At 46.3% G+C, this 19,331-nt stretch overlaps 1 protein-coding gene across 5 annotated transcripts in view; it reads right to left on the minus strand.

Annotated features, from left to right (window-relative positions):
* The window catches only part of CTBP2 (C-terminal binding protein 2), a 130,878-nt gene that overhangs the window by 30,486 nt on the left and 81,061 nt on the right, over positions 1-19,331 (minus strand). Inside the window, exons 1-2 of one of the 5 annotated variants that reach the window (XM_058028942.1) lie at positions 7,441-8,592; positions 6,909-7,407 (exon numbers count right to left, since the gene is read on the minus strand). The exons of 3 other annotated variants lie outside the window; for them this stretch is intronic. In XM_058028942.1, coding sequence (XP_057884925.1) covers positions 6,909-7,407; positions 7,441-8,592 — 1,651 coding nt within the window. Of the gene's footprint in view, positions 1-6,908; positions 8,593-19,331 lie in introns of those variants that run through there. One more of the 5 variants, XM_058028940.1, reaches the window with a different exon arrangement.

Raw genomic sequence — 19,331 nt, forward strand, 5'->3', positions numbered from 1 at the left:
GGTTCCTGCATCCCACCCCCTACTCCTCCTGATGCTCCCTGGATGGAGGGAACCCACCTGGAGATACCACCTTCACACTGGGAAATATGTGCCAAATGTTTCCATGACACCTCAGTTCCGATCCTCTTTTTCTGAATTTTTAGATGGGAATTATATCCTAAATTATTTCTCTTCACTGTGTTTGCTGTCTAAACAAAGTCCTGTCTGCCTGTCTGCTCGCCAAGCTAGGAAATAATAAATTGCTTGATAACCAAAACAAGACACTTCTGGCAAACAATGAAGACTGCAGAAGCACTGATCCAAATGGATAATGACTGAGACACTGATTAAATTTCTGAGATTTTTTTCTCCCCATTTTAATATCTATACATATCTCCATACATAAATAAAACATGAGAATGCCATCTTGGTTGTTCACACCAGCATTTACCAAGGATCTGCACCAGCAGGTAAACCCTGCTGGTTTCCTTCTTATTGTGACAAGCTGCTCACATTTCAGATTACAGAGCCTAAACCACCCTTTTCCCAGGGACTGTGATGCTTTTGGGAACTGCAGGAACAGCCCCGTGGTGTCACTTCTCTCACCTCTCCTTGCCTGACACCGCTTTCATTTACAAGATGAGGCAAGAGGCCACGCTGTCCCTTGGCCACACAAGATTTTTTGGCTGAGATTCCAGGATGGAATGCTGCAGGTGGGAAAGGACCATGACCCTCAACCCCCAACCCCACTGCTGGAGTGCTGTGGAGCACAGCTCGCGCACCTGGGGGCCATGCTGCAGACAGAAGAAGGAATTTATGCCTGGCAAACGAGTTTAGGTGGGGCTTCCAAACTACCAAAGAACTGGAGCCAGCAGGCTGGGGGATGAGAGGCAGCAGCCCCAGAGCTGAGGGGGTTCCCTGCTGAGGGCCAGGGCACGGGCTGTGCCATGCTGTGCCATGCTGTGCCACACGACCCACGCTAAGCCGATTGCTGGCCGGACACCCCCTGCACCGGGGGAGAGGGTGGAGGAAGGAGAGCTGGGCACTAATCTGCTCCATCTGCTCTGGGCCAGCTAATTGGATTGAGGGTGCAGGAGGCAAGACCCTGGACACAGCACTGGGCACTCAGAGCCTCCTGTTTCCCTGAACAAAGCTGCTCCAGCACTGCCCAACACCTCTGCCCAAGCCCTGCCTTGGGACACGGCTGCACCTGCCCTACTGCCCAAATCCTTCCTTGGGACATGGCTGCACCTGCACTGCCCAACACCCCTGTCCAAATCCTTCCTTGGGACACGGCTGCACCTGCACTGCTGCCCAACACCCCTGTCCAAATCCTTCCTTGGGACATGGCTGCACCTGCACTGCTGCCCAACACCTCTGCCCAAGCCCTGCCTTGGGACACGGCTGCACCTGCACTGCTGCCCAACACCCCTGTCCAAGCCCTTCCTCAAGGCACAACTGCTCCAACACCTCTGCCCAACACACCTCTGCCCTACTGGAAACACAACCCATGTAAGCCCCACTCCCATAAGCAACACTTCATCTTAAACAAAATCCTACCAACAGCAGACAAAAGAGATTAAAAATTAGGGTTTTTTACCAAAAGGCAGCAGAGTGCTGTTAGTATCAGGATTTATTTAGGTGTAAAAGTCAAAAGCTCGCCAGCCAGTTGCCATCTATAAACATTACTAATACCAATCCTACGTCTGCAACATTTATTTTATATCAGTGGCTTAATGATGTTGGTCTTCCGCTTTTCAAGGATTCAGCTCAGCACCTACTTTGCTTTTAAAAATAACAGGCAATTCAGTTGTGCAGCATTTTCATTAAACTGGGCTGCAGTGTGATGATATGAGAATGACAAGGAGAAGAAATATAAAAAATGTTTAATACAATAATAATAAGAAACCTTTAAATTTTTTTTTTCCCCCTCTGTGAACACGAAGTTTGTAGCTATGGAAACTACTTATGAGAAGGCTAAAAAAATGTCAGCAAATATAGTCAGAGAATGATCTGGATATATGAAAGTCCTAACAATGCTGGAGAACCAGAGACACAGGGTGAAAGAAAAGTGTAAATTGAAGATGACAACACTTGTGCATCTGACAACACGTTCTCCTTCGACAGGCCAAATTCATTTTTATTGCCATGGCATTAAAGTCAATGAATTGCAACTGGAATGAGTTTGACACTTTATATTGCTTTTGATAAAACCATTACAAAAAGTGTATTTCAGCCTTTAAAGAAGTATTTTAAAAGCATATTCCCTGCCACCAATGAACTGCATGTGTAGATTGGCCAAGACAGTCAGTATCATATCAAGATAGTCAACAGCACATCTCCTGCACATTCTGTTCCTTAGCCATTCACCCTGCCAAGGTGGGCAGTTGGGGTCCCTTCAGTTTTAAGATCCCACACTCACATGCTCAGCAGAGGTTGGTGAGGGCCCTTCTGAGCCTTTCAAAGGCTTTCAGAAATTCACTCTGAGTTTTCCAGCTCCTTCCCTTATCATTTTGCATATTAGTGTCTTGACGCTGTGACCATGGGGAGAGCAGACATGAGAAAGACCTGTCTGTTTATTTCAACCTGCATTTTTAGATGGGAGTCATGATCCCAGTTAAAAACATTGCTCCATGTTTTTGTTAGTGAGGGCAGTGCAGGGTTTACCTGGACTAACACACTAGCTGGGAATGGCTCCAAGGACATGCTATGGTCTGTCAGGTCAATGTGCAAATGAAATCAGATTTATTCAGTGCACGGAGCTTCCCTTGGTGCTGTTTCAGTCCAGATTGTTGATTGAGAGACCTTACATGGATTCCATGCTGAGGTTTGTACAGAAAACACAAGGAAGAAAACCTGAAGTCGATTTCTGAGCTGTCTACTGTACTGGGCGAAGAATAAATCAACATCAGCAAATGCTCAGGAAATTTATATTGTGTAGGAAATATCCTACTAAAGTCTGCCCATAGAAAACGGTGGCAATTTAGCTTAAATTAATTAGGTTACAAGAATTAATAGCTTACAAAAATGGGCAAATGTCAGTCTTCTAACCATCTTTGACTGCTTGTTTTAACCACCCTTTAACAACCATCAAGGCTCCTGCTCCTGCCCATGCCCTTTCCTCTTTGGGGGTTGCCCATGTGCTGAGTTTCAGCCTACAACTAAGTGTGGTTAACAGAGTTTTTATCTGTCACAGGGGGAAAATACCAATAAAAGGCATCACAACGAGGTGTTAAAGAGTACAAGCAGAGCTGAGCTAATCACAGTGAAAGGCATTTCTAGCTGGGCTCTAAGCTGATAAAAGAGAGGATGAGTCCCCTTCACACTGGAGAGAACAACTTGTCCAAGGAGGGCAGCTGTCCTCAGCCTGGCTTTCCCTGCTCAGGAAAAGGTCAGGCTTTCAACCAAATCTTACAGCCAAGTAATTCTGCTCTTGCTCCCTGATGATACCCACCTGACTTTACAGGGCAGCTCTGCTCCTCATCCCTGTGGGAAGCATCTTCCCTTTTGTGATAATTCACTTTCACATCTTCGTGTGCAAACGAGAGCTTGATAAACCACCCAAGACACATATTTGCAATGAATCACCATTTCTCATTTAAGCTCCATAAGTCCTGCATCAGAAACAGAAATTGGACTGGCCACTGTTTTGGGAGAAGTCCAGGCTAGCTAAAAAAAATACAAGACTTCTCATGTGCCAACTGCTTTACTACTAAAAAATTGGGTTAAAAAAAAAAAGCAATCTAAGAAAAATACAAAAATACTAGCAAAGATCATAAACTGAAGTTGCAAAATCTGGAGGCGGAGCTGCAGCAATGTGATCGGTGACCGTGAGATATTGTTTGCCCTCACCAGCTTTGCTGACCTGGACTATTTATTCCCCTGCCCTCCCTCCCAGCTCAGCGCGGGGCTGGCCACAAACCCTCTCTGGCTCAGCCCTCCTACTGACACGTGTCTGTCACTCAGACCTTGCAGGGCTCTGGGTGAGCTGCCTGGGTGTGCTCACCACTGCTGATCCTCTGATGGCCAGGCTGCAGGAGCACTCCCCTCAGCTACTGCTGACAAGGTCTCACTGACATGGAGAGCAGCAGCTTTGCCAGAGGAGCTCCTGGCATGGGAAGCTGGCTCATCTCAGGAGACGTCACTCTACCACCACGGCAACGGGTTTAAGGTGCTCATTCACCACCTCCTCTTCATACAACCCTTGCAACTCCCAGGAAGGCAAATTTACCTAACTTATTACTTATTAAGAAAAGCAAAGCAGTTGCAGCACTAAATCTCATTGCTCCTTTTCCCTTCTCTGACCATGCCAAAGCAAGAGGTCCATAAACATGTGCATGTGCCTGTATCCCTGCCCAGGATCCTGCCTCTACCACCAGGCAGGAGAAGACACCTCCCTCCTGCAAGCCCTCTGTCCAAACCCCAAAGTGAACAGTGCAGAAAGCACTCAGAGTGTCAAACTCAGCATAAAATGATAAATGGGGCATCCGGGAACAACTCATTGTAGAAAGACTACAATGCATAGTTCAACAAGACTTTTAAAAAGCCAAAATGGTCTGGTTTAAGGTCTTATCCATACAACAAGCTTCAAAACATGACTGGGCTGTAACATGCACTTTATAACCCTCTGCTGACTGAGTAGACATTAACCTACACTGACAGAAAATATTTGCAGCCATTTGGAGACAGAGTTTAATACTGAATTTGCTTTTATCTTCTAACTCAAATATCCACAGCCAAAGCTACAGCCAAGAGAAGGCTCATCACTCCTGAAAACACATCCTGGCTGGCAAATACAATTTTCCTGGATTTAGTCAAGTTTCTGCCATCCACTCAAAGCTTTACAACATCTTAACATATCTCTAACCTCAGCTTATCCCCTCGTGGGTAAGTGTGAACACTCCTGCTCAGCACAGCTCAAACAACTACCAACAACCACACACCTCCCCATTTTTAATCTTTCCATGTGCCTTACCTTGGCTTCTACTTTTAAAATATAGTTTAACAGGAAGAAAACCTCTCAGGCTATATGGAAAGGAAAAGGGGGAAATAAATAAAAATGAAGACAATTTTACAGGTCCTACTTCAGCTAAACCTTTCAGGGCCTTCAATGAGAAGATAATCTTTCTGTGATTATGGCCAAACCCTCTCGTTGCTTGGCAACACATAATTAAGGAATATGTTTTCAGATCCGCTTTGCAAGCTGGCCATTATCAGATGAAATTACTGGAGCAACAAATGTCATCCTCATGCAAATGAGATGGTCGTGGGCAAAAGAAGAAAAAAAGGAAAAAAAGAGGGTTGAGTAGCAAGAAAGAGCTCAACAGCACAGAAATGTTGCTGGCTTCCTCTTGCTGTGTTCCAGTAATTCTGGTGAAGAGAAGGGATAATTTCAAGATTTTTGGAGAACGGGGTTTGCAGTTGATAAATAAGAGCCAGGGAAGGAGGGATTGCTCCCAATCCCTGTGCTCTGAAGGTCCTTCAGCCCAGAGCTGTCGCTGCGTCGGCATCGACCGCTCAATCAGACACAGCGCAAATAAATGAACATATTTGTGTTCCCCACATTATGCCAGTTCGTCTTCTTAGCTGCATTTATTTAAAAATACTGCCTGGATGTACTACTTTAGCATCTGATCCATGTCAACACAGAACATGTTGCCTAATATTGAAGCATTTTTTAGAAATCAATACATTACACCAGCTACATAAAGGACTCATAAGCGTGAAAGGACCGGCATTTACTTCCTAGCTGTGTAATTATGGTATGGCAGGGAAAGGGGTGTGCCAAGTGTCTGCATTTTGACAACTTTATCATTTCCACTCACAAAATCATTCTTTATTTAGATTCCTGTGGAATGGCATCACCAGTTTGGCACTGTCTCGATGCCTATAAATGGTATCCCTCTTATTAAGGCTTTGTGTGTGTGTGCTGGTACGGCAAATTGTTTGGGAATCATCTGCATGGGAGTTCAGCTGCGCTGCCCAGGGAGAAAACTCCCTGCTCACAGAGTCATTGCCAGCAAAAAAACATTCCAAGGGGTGTTTTTCCACATTTTTTTGAAACAGGTCAAGGCACAAATGAATGGATTTGATGAATTCCCTTGTATTTCTCCGGGTGGTTTTGGGGGTTAGCTTCTACCAGGCTCTGAGTGCCACATCTCCAAAGTGGAGGAGCAGATCCTGCTCAGATTGTTCAGCTTTTCACACGAGCAGCCAAGAGCCTGAGTGTTTCTAGAAAGGGAAGGCAAGTCTAGGAGCCACCATTCATTTTTATTGTTCCAGTGCTTAATGACAGGCTTTTAGTTTTAAGCACAGCCCTATTACTTTAACAGCTCTATCGCTTCACTTACAGGCATCTCGAGAAGGAAATCAAGGGGTTTATTTTGTATGCTTGATAAAACAGCAAATTAATAATAAGAAGCAAAGCCTTAGGTAATGACCAAAGGTAAGTCGATTCTCGAATAACACCATTAACTATCTGATGAATTTAGTCAAAACAATGCTAACCATTTCCTCACAGGGACACATTTGTGCCTGATAACAGCAGTAAAAAGTCAATCTGCAGCAAACCCTGTAGTCCTAATTGCTCAGCCAGCACAGTGTCTAATCTCCTGTTCTCGACAAACAACAGGAACGGCAAGATTAACCCTGGAAGCATTATCTGAGATACCGCTCATGTTTAACTGAAGTTGGCTAAACAAATAAAATATTTGGAATTTAACCACTGTGCAAGAATCAGCCTCTTTAGCTCTGAATGGCCAGCACAGCCAGGCAAAACATCCCCTTCACCTCATTTTCTACATAGGACAGTGTCTAATATTTAGGCATGAACCCCCATGATATTTGACTGTGGGTTTTTTGAGGGGTCAAACAAGCAACAACAAGGTGGCTCTAAACTACTCTATGGACTAAGCCCCTTCAGTAATTACTTGGTTCAGGCGACGCCATGGTGGAGACGATGACGGGGGGCCCCGTGCGCCTGCTGAGCTTCGGGTACGGGGAGAGCTGGGCGGGGAAGGCGGGTCCGGTGGCTGCCAGGCTGCTGTCCCCTGCTGTCCCCGGCCGCCGGAGGAGCTGGGGGCTGCTGTGGGGGCTGGGTGCCGGTGACGCCACCGCTGTCCGCTCCCTCTTCATCAGCTCCATGGGCACGGTGTAGGTGGTGGGGTACGCCGTCTTGGGGCTGGCGTGCGGGTTGGCCGCCGTCATGGGCACGCCGACTGGAGCGGAGTAGGCAGAGGCGGGACGCGGGTGCGTGCTGCAAGGCAGGGGGGTGTTGTACCCCGAACCGGGGAGAAAGTGTGGCCCCTGAGGAGGCCCCGCTGGGGCTGGGTAGGTGGTGGTCTCCAGCAGGTGTTGGGTCGGGGCGCTGGATGGCCGGCGGTGTATCTCTACACCTCTTGGGGACAGTGGCTGCAGCGGTGGCGGGTGCTGCGAGGTGCCAGGGCCATCCACGGTGGGCACCCCGTATTCTGCCGGGAGCTCGCTGCGGTGGCTGAAGCTGTTGGAGCGGGTCCTGGGGCGCAGTGCCCCGCTCCTGCGCTCCTGTCTCTGCAGCTGCATCTCTGCCTTGTAGTTGTGGGCGATGCGGGACAGCACGCGGGCCTGCCCCAGGTTGGGTGCCACCGACTTGATGTCATTCTCCTCCATCATGGCCAGCAGGTTTGGGGAGTCGAAGCCCTGCTGCAGCAGGGCAGCAAAGGTGCTCTCAGAGACGCCCTCCGCACGCAGCAGCGCCACAAACTCGGGGTCAAAGCTCCTCTTGCCCTCTGGCCCAGGGAAGGCAGGTGGCACCGGTGGGTGGGAAGGCGTCGCCACCGCCGCCTCGTAGCTGTCGTAGGGACCCTTGGCACCGGTGCTCTCCCTGCCTGGCCCGTAGCTGCTGCTGGTGCTGGTGGTGGGATCCACCACCAGGCAGGTGGGGACAGCTTGCCTGGCCGCTGCTGCCACCTCGGGAGCCCGCTCTGCCCCGTCGCTGTAGCCCGGCCTGCTGGGGAAGGCGGGTGGCTCTGCCGCGTACCGCGGGCCGGGGGGCTCCGTGCCGTACCACGCTGGGGACACATCTCTGCCACGCAGCCGCTGCCCATCCAGGGCCAGCTTGGGGTCTCTGTAGAGGCGGGTGGCATCGGGTGGGGCAGGTGGGCGCGCGGCGCTCTGGTCCCAGGACAGGCGGCTGCCAGGCGCCCCGTAGCTTGCCAGCGGCCTGCCCGCCACGTGCTCGCGGTAGAGTCGAGGGTCCTTGGGTGACCTCGCTGACAGCGACGGGTCGCTGTAGTAATCCTGGGGTGGCAGAGAGCCCCGGCCCGCCATGGGCGCCGGCCGGTCGCAGTAGGCGAAGTCGGGGACAGAGCCCTTCCTCAGGGGCCCCGGTGCGAAGGTGGCATCCTGGTACGGGTACGCCTCTTGCTTCAGCTCCGCACCGCCCTGCAAGATGATATCATTTGCCCGCGGTGGCTCGTACCAGCCGCCCTCACCGCCATAGGTCAGGGAGCTCCTCCGGCCTGGCGGCCTCTGGTACTCGAAGGCGTTCTCGCTCTCCCAGTTCCCCTCATACCAGCCTGCAGCGTCCCAGCTCTGCGAGCGGCCGATGTTGGGGTGCTTGCTGGGGATGGGCATCACCTCGAGGCCGCTTGCTCCCGCTGGCACGGAGAAGAGGAGGTGCCTTCCTTCTCAGCGCTTCTCCGGCACGCATCCAAACCGGGCCACGCTGCGCCTGAGCCCTCCCGGGACTTCAGAAACCAGCGGCCGGCGGTTTTGTCTTTCCGAGTGTCACCTGAATTATTAATCCTGGGTAACCTTAGCAGGCAGAGCGTGCGGCGGCCGGTGGAGGGGCTGCCCCTGGCCGTGCGCTGCAGCCAGAGCGCGGGAGAGCGGCCGCGCTCAGCCCAGATGCTTTATCCTGTGCCGCTGGGGACAGCGAGCGCACATGGACAACTGGCCGAGCAGTGTGTGGGGATTAGGAGCTAAATAAAACCACTAAAGCCCTCGCTCCATGTGACATCATTTTAGCCCGATGAAATCTCACGCACTGGCCCAGCCAGCAACCTCAATGCAATTTTTCCCCCAGGGAATGATGATTTTTTTTTTTTTTTTTTTTGCTTGTTTGTTTTTAACTTTTTTTTTTTTTTTTTTTTAGCATGTGTTTCCTCTGTTTTGGTTGTCTCCCCCCTCACGTGCTGGGGGAGGCTGTCCCGGCACCCAGCGGGGATGGGCAGCGGGATCACGGAACGTGCGCGGATCCGCTCGGCCCCGCACAGGCGCATGTAAAAATAAAAAAGAAAGCTTCAGTGTCAGCTCAATCTTAATCCAACCTGATGAAATGCTAATCCACTGCACACAGCTAAGGACAAATTAAATGGGAGCCAGCAGACAGGCCTAAAAAAGGCCAGTGTAAGATACTTGGGAATACAAGAACGGTCAGAAATTAGTTAGGTATCTGTTTAGCACTTTATGAATATTATAATTTGCATTGGAAATTGCTTTTTTTTTTTTTGTAGTTTCAAATTAGCCACGCTAACTAGGCTCCAGAAAGATTTTTTATAATATTACCATAATACGCAAATCCTTTCATCATCCCAGGGCAGAAAATTGTGGAGGTGTAATCTGGAATGCATAATTTTAAGACCCTAGCACAGGTCATGGAGAAGGAGGGGAGGATGAAAGGATCTAAAGCCTGGCCTAACAAAGCAAAAAGGAATAGTAGAATTTTGCCCATTATCTCCAGCTTCCTTTGGAAAAAGTGCATGTTTGTGAAATAGGAAAACACTCAGAAACATCACACAAAACTCAATTTGTACTGAGCAGTATTTCAACATTCATGTGGATTAAGCTTTTTTTACACTTGGAGTAGGCAAAGAGATTTAGATGGAATCACAGCACAGAAAATTGTTATTTGGGAATGTAACAAAAATTTCCATATAGAGTCATTGTTTTCAGAGTAGATATTAAAATGGCTCCCCAAAACACGTAGCCCAGATTATGGCAGGTTGTTTATGCTCAAATATTCTTTTTCAAAGAAGGAATAGCTCAACTGCTCCTAATTTTGCTGACCACTACTACAGAGGCAACATTTTACTTTTTGAATTAAAAAACTCAGATGGAAACAATTTTGCTTTTCTCTGCTACAACAACAGCTTTCTTCCCCTCCAATACACCCCCTTCCAGGACAGACCGACTGAAAGGAGGAACAGTCACCTTCCCTGGCCTGTTTGCAAGACAGCTTGAGCATTTTTCCTGGCTAATCCACAATAAATGTTTCGTGCACAAGCCATCACATGATGGACTATTGTGCTATTATGATAGCTAAATCACTAATACAGTCTAATGCTTAAACTTGCCTATCATACTAATACCTCTGGGCTATATTTCTGACCCAAATACTGACAGGATCTTTGAGTAATCCCTAAATTTCTTTATTGCAGTAAATATTACAAATCCTCTTCAAACATTCTCTCCTCCAATTCCATCCTCAAGAATCACGATCTTGAAAATTATGCTGGATATTACACAGACATGCAAAACATGGGGCCTAAAATATTATTTATGCAATTCTCAGAGAATATCTGATTGGCATTATACTGAATTAACTAACAAACTTCAGACACACTGGAAAATTTCTTCTTTTGTGAGAGTCAAGATGGGAAGACACATTTGTGGCTTACAAATAAAGCAGAGAGTATTTTAACCAACAAAAACATTTTATTACAACAACATTTTGCTAAAGAATAAAATGTATTCCCAACTGGATACTGTGAGACTGGTGCCATTTGTTTCGAAGCAGCAGAAGAAATCTACCAAAAATGTATATGACAAAATAATGAAATCCTGGTCTATAGATCAAGGGCATCTTGCACCATTGTCTTCTAAGAAATTACTAACAAACAGTCACCATGTAAAGCCCTGGCTGACAATGGAAAAAAACCATGCCATAGAGAAATGAAATTTCAAAAATGCTGATTTTTAACAACTGCAAGGGAAGCCAGAAGGGAGCTTGAAGCATTCACTACCTCTGAAAAAACCAAAGACTTTAACAATAGAAACCTCACCCAAACCAACACATCTGTTGGTTTGGTGACCATGCCCAGGGCACAATGGGTGACAGCAACACACAGAAAGCCACCTCCAAACCCCCTCAATCCCACACACAGGAGCACATCTGGGCTCTGGCAACCCCCCTGGCATCAGCATGCCCTCACAGTCTTGGGCAGGAGGTGTGCTTTTCTTCCAGGGCCAGGAAACCCAAACTGGGCCCTGCCACTGGGACACTCATGCATATGGATGGTTCACCCCCTAAGTGCTGACCTCAATGGAACAAACAGAACATTCCTGCGCTCCAAGCCAAGCAGAGGACCAGGGGCTGCAGGATTTGCACATTTCCCTGCAGCCAAGGGCCAAATGTCCTCTCTGGAGGGCTCTGCTGGCCCCAGTTTTTGTTGACCAAGAGCTGTATCCAGTGGGGAAGATGTGGCCAGGAGCTGTGGAGCTGGGCTGCCTCCTGTGCCACCAGGGCAGCAAAGGAAATGTTACACCCCTAGTGAACCCAGGAATGAATAAGAAATTATCAGAATGAAATATTTATGGATAGGCAGGAAGGGTTTTCTCTTTTTCTGTTTTATGCAGTCTTAAAAGCAGCCCCCTTGTAAATTCAAGCAACATGGGCAGCAGGGCAAGTGAGGTGATTGTCCCCCTCTACTCCACTGGTGAGACCCCACCTGCAGAGTTGTGTCCAGCTCTGGGGACTGAAACATAAGAAGCACATGGAGCTGTTGGAGCGAGCCCAGAGGAGGCCACAAAGATGACTTGAGGGCTGAAGCATCTCTGCTAAGGGGAAATGCTGAGAGAACTGGGCTTGTTCACCCTGGAGAAGTTTTGGGATCATATTATCACTGCCTTTCAGTATCTGAAGAGGTCCTCCAGGAGAGCTGGAGAGGGATTCTGTTGAAGGGCATGGACTGATAGGACATGGGGGAATGCCTTCCCACTGCTGGAGGGCAGGGTCAGATGGATACTGGGAAGGAATTCTTCCCTGTAAGAGTGGTGAGACCCTGGCACAGGTTTCCCAGAGAGGCTGGGGCTGGCCATGAATCCCTGGAAGTGCCCAAGGCCAGGTTGGATGGGGCTTGGAGCAGCCTGGGATAGTGGAAGGTGTCCCTGACCATGGCAGGGGGTGGACCTAAATGAGCTGTAAAGTCCCTTCCAACCCAAACCATTGTGAGAGTCTGTGAAAGTCTATGAAATTATTCTGTTCCTATTTCTGCATCCAGACCCAAGCAGGATGGCCAGGAGAAGATACAGAGGCCCAACCTGATGTAACTGATCCCATTCTGTTTCTTGGGAGAGCAGGAGGCACCAGCACCCACATCCTCAACATGAGGGGGAGACAAGGACTGTGGAACAGGGAGAAAATTTATTCTCCCTTTATCTTTTAATTCTAGAGGTATTTTGAGAAAGGAAAAAAATCACACACAGAAGGAAAAAAAAAAGCTGATCAAGAGATTAAATGCTCTGGTATTTCAGACCACGTGAAAAATGCAGTGTTTTGAATAATACCCTCATTTTCAGTTTAGCATTGATCTATTCATGGTCACAAATATCTGGTTACAATACAATTTGGCCACAATATTTGGTTACAATACAATGACCACAGAAGTCTGCTCTGAAAAAAGGTGATGACAGAGCAGAAGAAAGGTGGGCCCATTGTTGAGACACTGCATTCAAAACCAACAGCAAGAAATCTGAGGCTGGAACCCTCTGCAGTGGATGTGAAACAAGCACTGCTACAAAGTGCTGTTCTCTTCCCATGGGGAAAGTGTTTTACACCTAAAACCCAGGGTAGGAAATCAGCATTCTAAATCTGCAACACAACTGTGTAAACAACATTTTTTGGAATCTCTAGCACTGACTCAGGAGAGGTTGGCTGCAAAATTTCATTCATATTGATATAAAACATTTCATTACCTATTCTGAAAGCACATTGCTGGAAAAATTATTCTGTGCAGCAAAATAATACAGATTGGGATTAGTTTTGCTTCTTACTATTGTAAAATAGATTTCAATTACAAATTTAAATCCTGTTTATATTAGGGAAAAAATATTTTTAATGTAGATTAAGATGTTGATGTTTTCTCCCCAGTTATTTTCTTCTGGGAGAGAGTGGAACAGAAGCAGCGTGCCAAATGTAATTTCTGGCAAAAACTGTAAGATGCAGCAGTCTGGGAAAGCTATTTCTCTTTCAAAGGCAAAGGAATCCTAGCCCTGGTAGTGAAAAATCCACTGGAAAACAAATACATCTCTTGTTAATGGAGAGAGCAGGTATCAGGACACTCAGCCTTTATACCTCGCTCTGCCACTGTCAGAGAGTAAATTGCTTAATTTCTTACTTGCTGATTCCCCTTCCATCAAGAGGGATATAATAATATACACCTCTCACACTCGGATGGTGTTAAGATTAATCAGTGTTTGTCATATGTTTTCAGGTGACAAGGTACAAAGCCACTGGGAGGATAAATGCTCCTGCCCTCCCTGCCTGGGCTTTCAAGGACTGCGTGTGATTGTGCCTAATGACCCCCAAAGCTCAGGAAGCCTCTCCTGAGCATCCTCCTCCCATGTTCAGCTTGCAGGATGCCAGGGGAGCAGAAATGAGCTGCTCTGCACTGTGGTGTGCCATGGATGCCGTGGAGAAGAAAAGGAATGGGATGCAGTATGAGTAATGCACACACACACACACATGCATGCACAGCAATTGAAAAGAAACAAAATGAAAAAGAAAAATGAGAGAGGAAAAGCAGCAAGAAAATGTTCCAAATCCTTTGAAACTACTCCATTTGCTAAAATTTGGCTCTGCAAATCTCCCTCACAGTGGCAATAAGCACTCTGCCTAGATGGACTTTTTAACAGTCTCCTGAAATTAAGGGAGCACAAAGAGAAAATTAGCAGGATTGTGCTGGAATCATTTTCAATAATCAAAGGAGCAGCACAGCATCTGAAAGCACTCAGAGCTTGAAGCCCTGCCACATGCTTTTACCAATTTCCAAACCAAAAGCATCGATGCTTTGTAACTCCAACAAAACGCTCCCAAACACCAACTCGGTGCTGCACAACAAAACACTCTGAAGATCAGCCGGTTATTAAACAATCACTGCCTCATGGAACTCTGCATTTTGATGACTTTGAAGCAAAAAACCAAAAGCTTATGTCCATTTCTACCCCTCAGTGCTGGGATAGAATGTGCCATGAGCTGCCCTGAAACGTGACACACAAACCATGACTGGGATTGATCACCATCCTCAGCAGTGACACACAACTGGACCCAGGCACACAGAAAATAAAAGGTCAATATGGGACCCCAACAAATGCACAGCAAAGAACCTCCCATGCCAAAGCCAGCAGAGGTTTCCCCTCTGAGCTGGTGACATGGTATTGCAGTGCCCTTCTGAGTCATTCCTCAAGAACTCCCCCAAAACCCCACAAGCCCAGGTGAGCAGAGAGGGTGTGAGGCCTTTTCCACTCCCACCAGCCAGAGTCGTGCTGAGAAAGAGCATTTCATGAAAAGAAATGAGTGACCTTTCCCTTCATCCCCGTGGAGCTGCCTCTCCACTGGTGTTCTGTGCTGATCTCTGGATGGAAGGGGTTGGATGTGGGAGATGTGCTCCTTCCCAGCCTCATGGCCAGCCAGGAATGCCTCCAATCACTGCCACACAACAACTCTCCATGGATATCCCCTTCCACAGATGGGTGCCTTACCCCAATGTTCCCCATGATAAGAGGGAATAGCTGGAGCTATGTCAGGGGAGGTTTAGGCTGGGTATCAGGAAAAGGTTCTTCCCCAGAGGGTGGTGGGCACTGAACAGGGAATGGTCACAGCCCCAGGGCTGCCAGACTCCAGGAGTGTTTGGACACTGCTCTCAGGGACGCCCAGGATGGCTTGTTGGGGTGTCTGTACAGGGCCAGGAGCTGGACTGATGATTCCTGTGGGTCCCTTCCAGCTCAGGACATTCTGTGAATTATCTTCTGTCTATTTCAGAATGAAGTATGTGCCAGAAGCACCCCAGTGGGCATACGGTAACCCATCACCTCATGTTCTGCTCCCCTGGCAAAGCCTTGGAGGCTGCCCTGAGAAACTGTACATATCCCATCCCTGGAAGTGTCCAAGGCCAGGCTGGATGGGGCTGGAGCATCCTGGGATTGTGGAAGGTGCCCATTCCCATGGCAGGGGATGGAACTAAATGATCTTTAAGGTCCCTTCCAACCTAAACCATTCCATGATTTGCCATCCAGAAAGAAAATCAAACCGCAGGTAACAAATGCAGGAAGGCAGCAATCATCTAAAACACGCATGCAGCTAAAAAAGAGAAGTGCAGCTGTAAAACACCCTTTGAGCCATTGGAATGAGCCTTACAAGCTCCTCAAACCTCAATCAGAAACCATTTTGCCTTCAAGTACGGGGAAACTCCAATAAAAGTTGGCAGAAACAGCACTGTCACATTCCTGCATCAACAAAGGGATAATAAAAACATCAGATGTATCCCTACAGCACACAGCTACACAGTCTCAAGGACTGCAAAATAAAAATCAATCTGGATGCTGAAGGGCGGGTGAAAAGCAGCAGACAAGGTTCATTGGGCACATCCCTCAACCATTCCAAAGATCTAATCTATGAATGCTCTTAAAAATAATCCTCCAGAAATCACATCAAGCACCTTGTCTCCAAAACTGGGTATTAGACTTTGAGGTCAAATCTCATCATTTTTAATAAGAATTCAGGATCAAGATTTGAACAGCATGTGTAATGAAAAGAGTGGGAATTATATCTGTCCCAGAAAGCAGTAGAGAAATCCACTGTTAAATGAATATATATTGTAAATCTGAACTCTGCCATGCATGCCTGGGCTTTGCAGAGAAAATAATTAATTACTAGACTGTAACACAGGCCTGGGTAGATAAACAGGCTGGGGTTCAGGGTGTCTCTGCCTTACTTCCGCTGATGATGCCAAGAGCTTGAAACATGCACTTCCCTTTCACACCCACTGCAGATAAAAACCAAAACCAAACAGGAGGAAATACTACTCTAGCTAAAAAAGCATTTATGCCTTGCTTTTTTAAAAGACTGGTCTTTTGCACTGTTGTGCTGCAAACCATCAAAAGTGAGCTATATCTCACTGTGTTCCTACACCATCCTTGCCCATGTTCATTTGCTGAGTCAATCAAATATTTTTTTCTCAAAAATGGGTGTCAATCTACGCTAAGGATATTTTGTGAACTTAATCTGTTTACTACTAAGTTTTGAGGTGCTAGATGGCAGCAGAGAGTGTTTTGTTTAAAATAAAAATTAAAAAGATAATATAAAAAAGAAGAAAAACCAAATTAATAGTGTTAAGCTAATGGGCTGTATAAAAGTGTCACTAAGAAATGATCAATGTCATTCAATTTTAAGAATTGCAAAACCAACTCAAAACTTGCTCTTTGAAGAAAGCTCTCTAATGAAAACCTTCACTGTTTTGGCACTTGGATCCATTACATCTGTTTGTGGAGAGCAAAAAATATAAAAGAAAAGTTGTGTAATGTGTTTCCCTGCAGCTTTATTTTAGTACAGCCAGATGTCCTACTCCTGTCAAAATATTTACCAGCAAATATTCAGGAAATCAGGATAAATTTGAAAAGATTGGTCCAGATCCAAACACTGAAACAGTGTAATTTAGGAGTCAGATATAAGATTTTTTTCCTGGTATTTTAAAGGAAACCCCATCCTGTTCTCATCTGTCCCCAAGGAGTGATCATTTCTCATCACATATTTGGAAGCAGCCAACCTCCATCCCCTGGGTGCTGGAGGCAGCTTCTGCAGCATTCCAGAGCTCAGGAAGAGGAGCCAGGGCTGCCCCGGGGCCCTGCTCCAACAACCCCTTCCCAGTGAATATTCTGGGAATATTATCATTTTTCTGAGTAATCTTTAAATGCAGCAGAAGCATTTAGAGGAAGGAGGAAAATACAAAAAAAAAACCCAGATAGGATGACATCATGTTAATCCCCAAACCAGTTAATTTAAACGGGAAATGTGGTAAGGATGGAAATTAGGTTGATGGTATTGAAGTCATCAGCTGTAATTGTTTCTTAATTAATGACACCAAGTTGTAAAGCGTGTTACATGGAACCTTGTCTGGAGGCTGGGGAAAATGGAAAAGTACAAGGCAGAATTAAGAGTCAGACATGTATTAAGTTCCCATCAATGTGGGTTTAAACACAAGGAGAACACAAGAGAAGTATTTTTTCTTATTTTGGTGCATCCAGTCCTCAAGTGCAGGGAAATGGGAGCTCCCCCTCCTCCAACAGCCAGAGCCACACATCCACTATGATGCACACCAAATTAATGGAATTTTTGTCTGCAACCTTATCTAAATGTGTCTCACTCTTGCCTGGATGCCTGGGGCATTTTGTCAGGCTGGCCTTGGATCTGGCTGGAGTCCTACATCTTGTCATGTACATTCCCCCACGGAACATCACGGGAGGGAATGTGCAGGACAAGGATCCACGCAGGACTGGAAGCCACTGGAGCAGCCTGTGCATCCATGCAAGGACAACAGCACACCCCTGGAAACGAGCTCCATCCCAAAGCACAAAAAGGACTCACACAAGCATGCAGAGTTCTTGATTCAGCACTGCAAAAGGGTTGAAAAGCATGGAATAAGGTCAATAAGCTTGAATAATATCTGTAAACCCACTGAGGTTGCTTGAACTTTCTTCATCCACAGGATACTGTCTGATTTTAAAAAAAAATTCTTAAAATTTTAACAAAAACTATTAATGACAAGGAATTCCCAAATATGCCATGCTTCTAAAAGAGAAGAGATAATTAAGAACATTACTTTGCACTGGTAAAAAGAGGTGTAGAATCCAGCTTTTGTTTGAATTTCAAATGATTTTCTGAAACCTTCATAAAAGCCAAAGACTTAATTTTGGAAAAGCAAAACATCAGGAGCAGCCAGACAGATCTTCAGTGTGCATAAATCAGCACAGGGTGCAGTGGCAGAAGATCTGACAAGCTAATACTGCTTTTTCTCTAGGCTAAATGTGGTAAGCAACCCTTCCTTAAAAGCCTGATAGTTTATGTGCTTTGAGGTGGAAACTTAAAAAAAAAGTATAAAAAGCTTTATTGTGGGGGGGAAATCCTTGTACTGCGTTTTATATTCATAGAACAAAGAAACTCAAATCCACTAGATAAAAAAGGTCTACATTTACTCTAAATAAGTCACTTTTACTCAGGACAAGCAGTTTCTTCCGTGCTTGATATCATCTTTAACTCATTGTTTCTCATCAAATGTCTAGTGGTGATAAGGATTTCCTGAGATAATAAGATTCTATTTCTAAGCAGTAAAAATAAGTATTATCAGATGCTACTCGGTGTGCAAATTTGCAAGAATGGAAGAAAATTTCTCCACCCAAATATCAAACGTGTTCATTTTTGCTACTGTTACATTATACAAAGCAGCAAGAATTGGAGGCAGCCACTTTCCAGAGCTGTGGTTTTAATGTGTATTTTCCCTTTTGGTTCCAGGAGCAAGGTTCCTCTATTTTTTAGCATGAGTGGACTGTGGCTGTTGAATGAGAACCTATTCCATAGTCTGCTGTTAGTGGTGTGTGAGCCCAGACCTCAGGGACACATTGCTCAAATACTCCTGAAAAGCCAGAAATATCACAGGTCTTCAGGGGCACTTCTGTTGAGAGTTAGTGTGGGGTTTTTTTAACAACAAGAAAGTGCACAATAAGCAGTAACTGATATAGTGATTAAGTCCACTTCTATGGAGGATAAACTGAAATAAAGAGGTAAAAAGCACCCTGCCATAGATTCAGGTAGGTACCAGAGTACCTAGCATTACATAGTATATTTATTCAAATATCACTGGATATGGTTTGCACTGACTTCTGCCACAGGGGGAGGAGTGGAATACAAAATTTCTGTGCACCCTTGAGATGAATTAACCAGCCTAATGCAGCCACAGCAGAGATAACTTCAGTGACGTTGAAAACATCAATTCCTACCCCAAATTCCCTCCTCCATTTCACAGCATCACTGAGGTTGGAAAAGACCCCTGAGACCATAAATCCAAGCTGTGACCAATATCCAGGATGGGGACTCCCAACCTCCCTGGGCATCCCCTTCACCCACCCTATAATCCCATGATCCCAGCTGGACAGTGTGTCATGGGAAGGTGCCTATTCAAGGTTTGTAAGAAAAATTATTGCATTAAGGACTCAGACCCACCCAAGAGGCTTCAGTAACCATGGTGGGGTCACATTCCCACAGGCAAACAAGGATTTGTGGAGAGTCACGGCCACACACAGATACTACAGTGGCTGGAAGG

This window comes from Melospiza georgiana, chromosome 8 (assembly GCF_028018845.1).
Source record: "Melospiza georgiana isolate bMelGeo1 chromosome 8, bMelGeo1.pri, whole genome shotgun sequence".
NCBI lineage: Eukaryota > Metazoa > Chordata > Aves > Passeriformes > Passerellidae > Melospiza > Melospiza georgiana.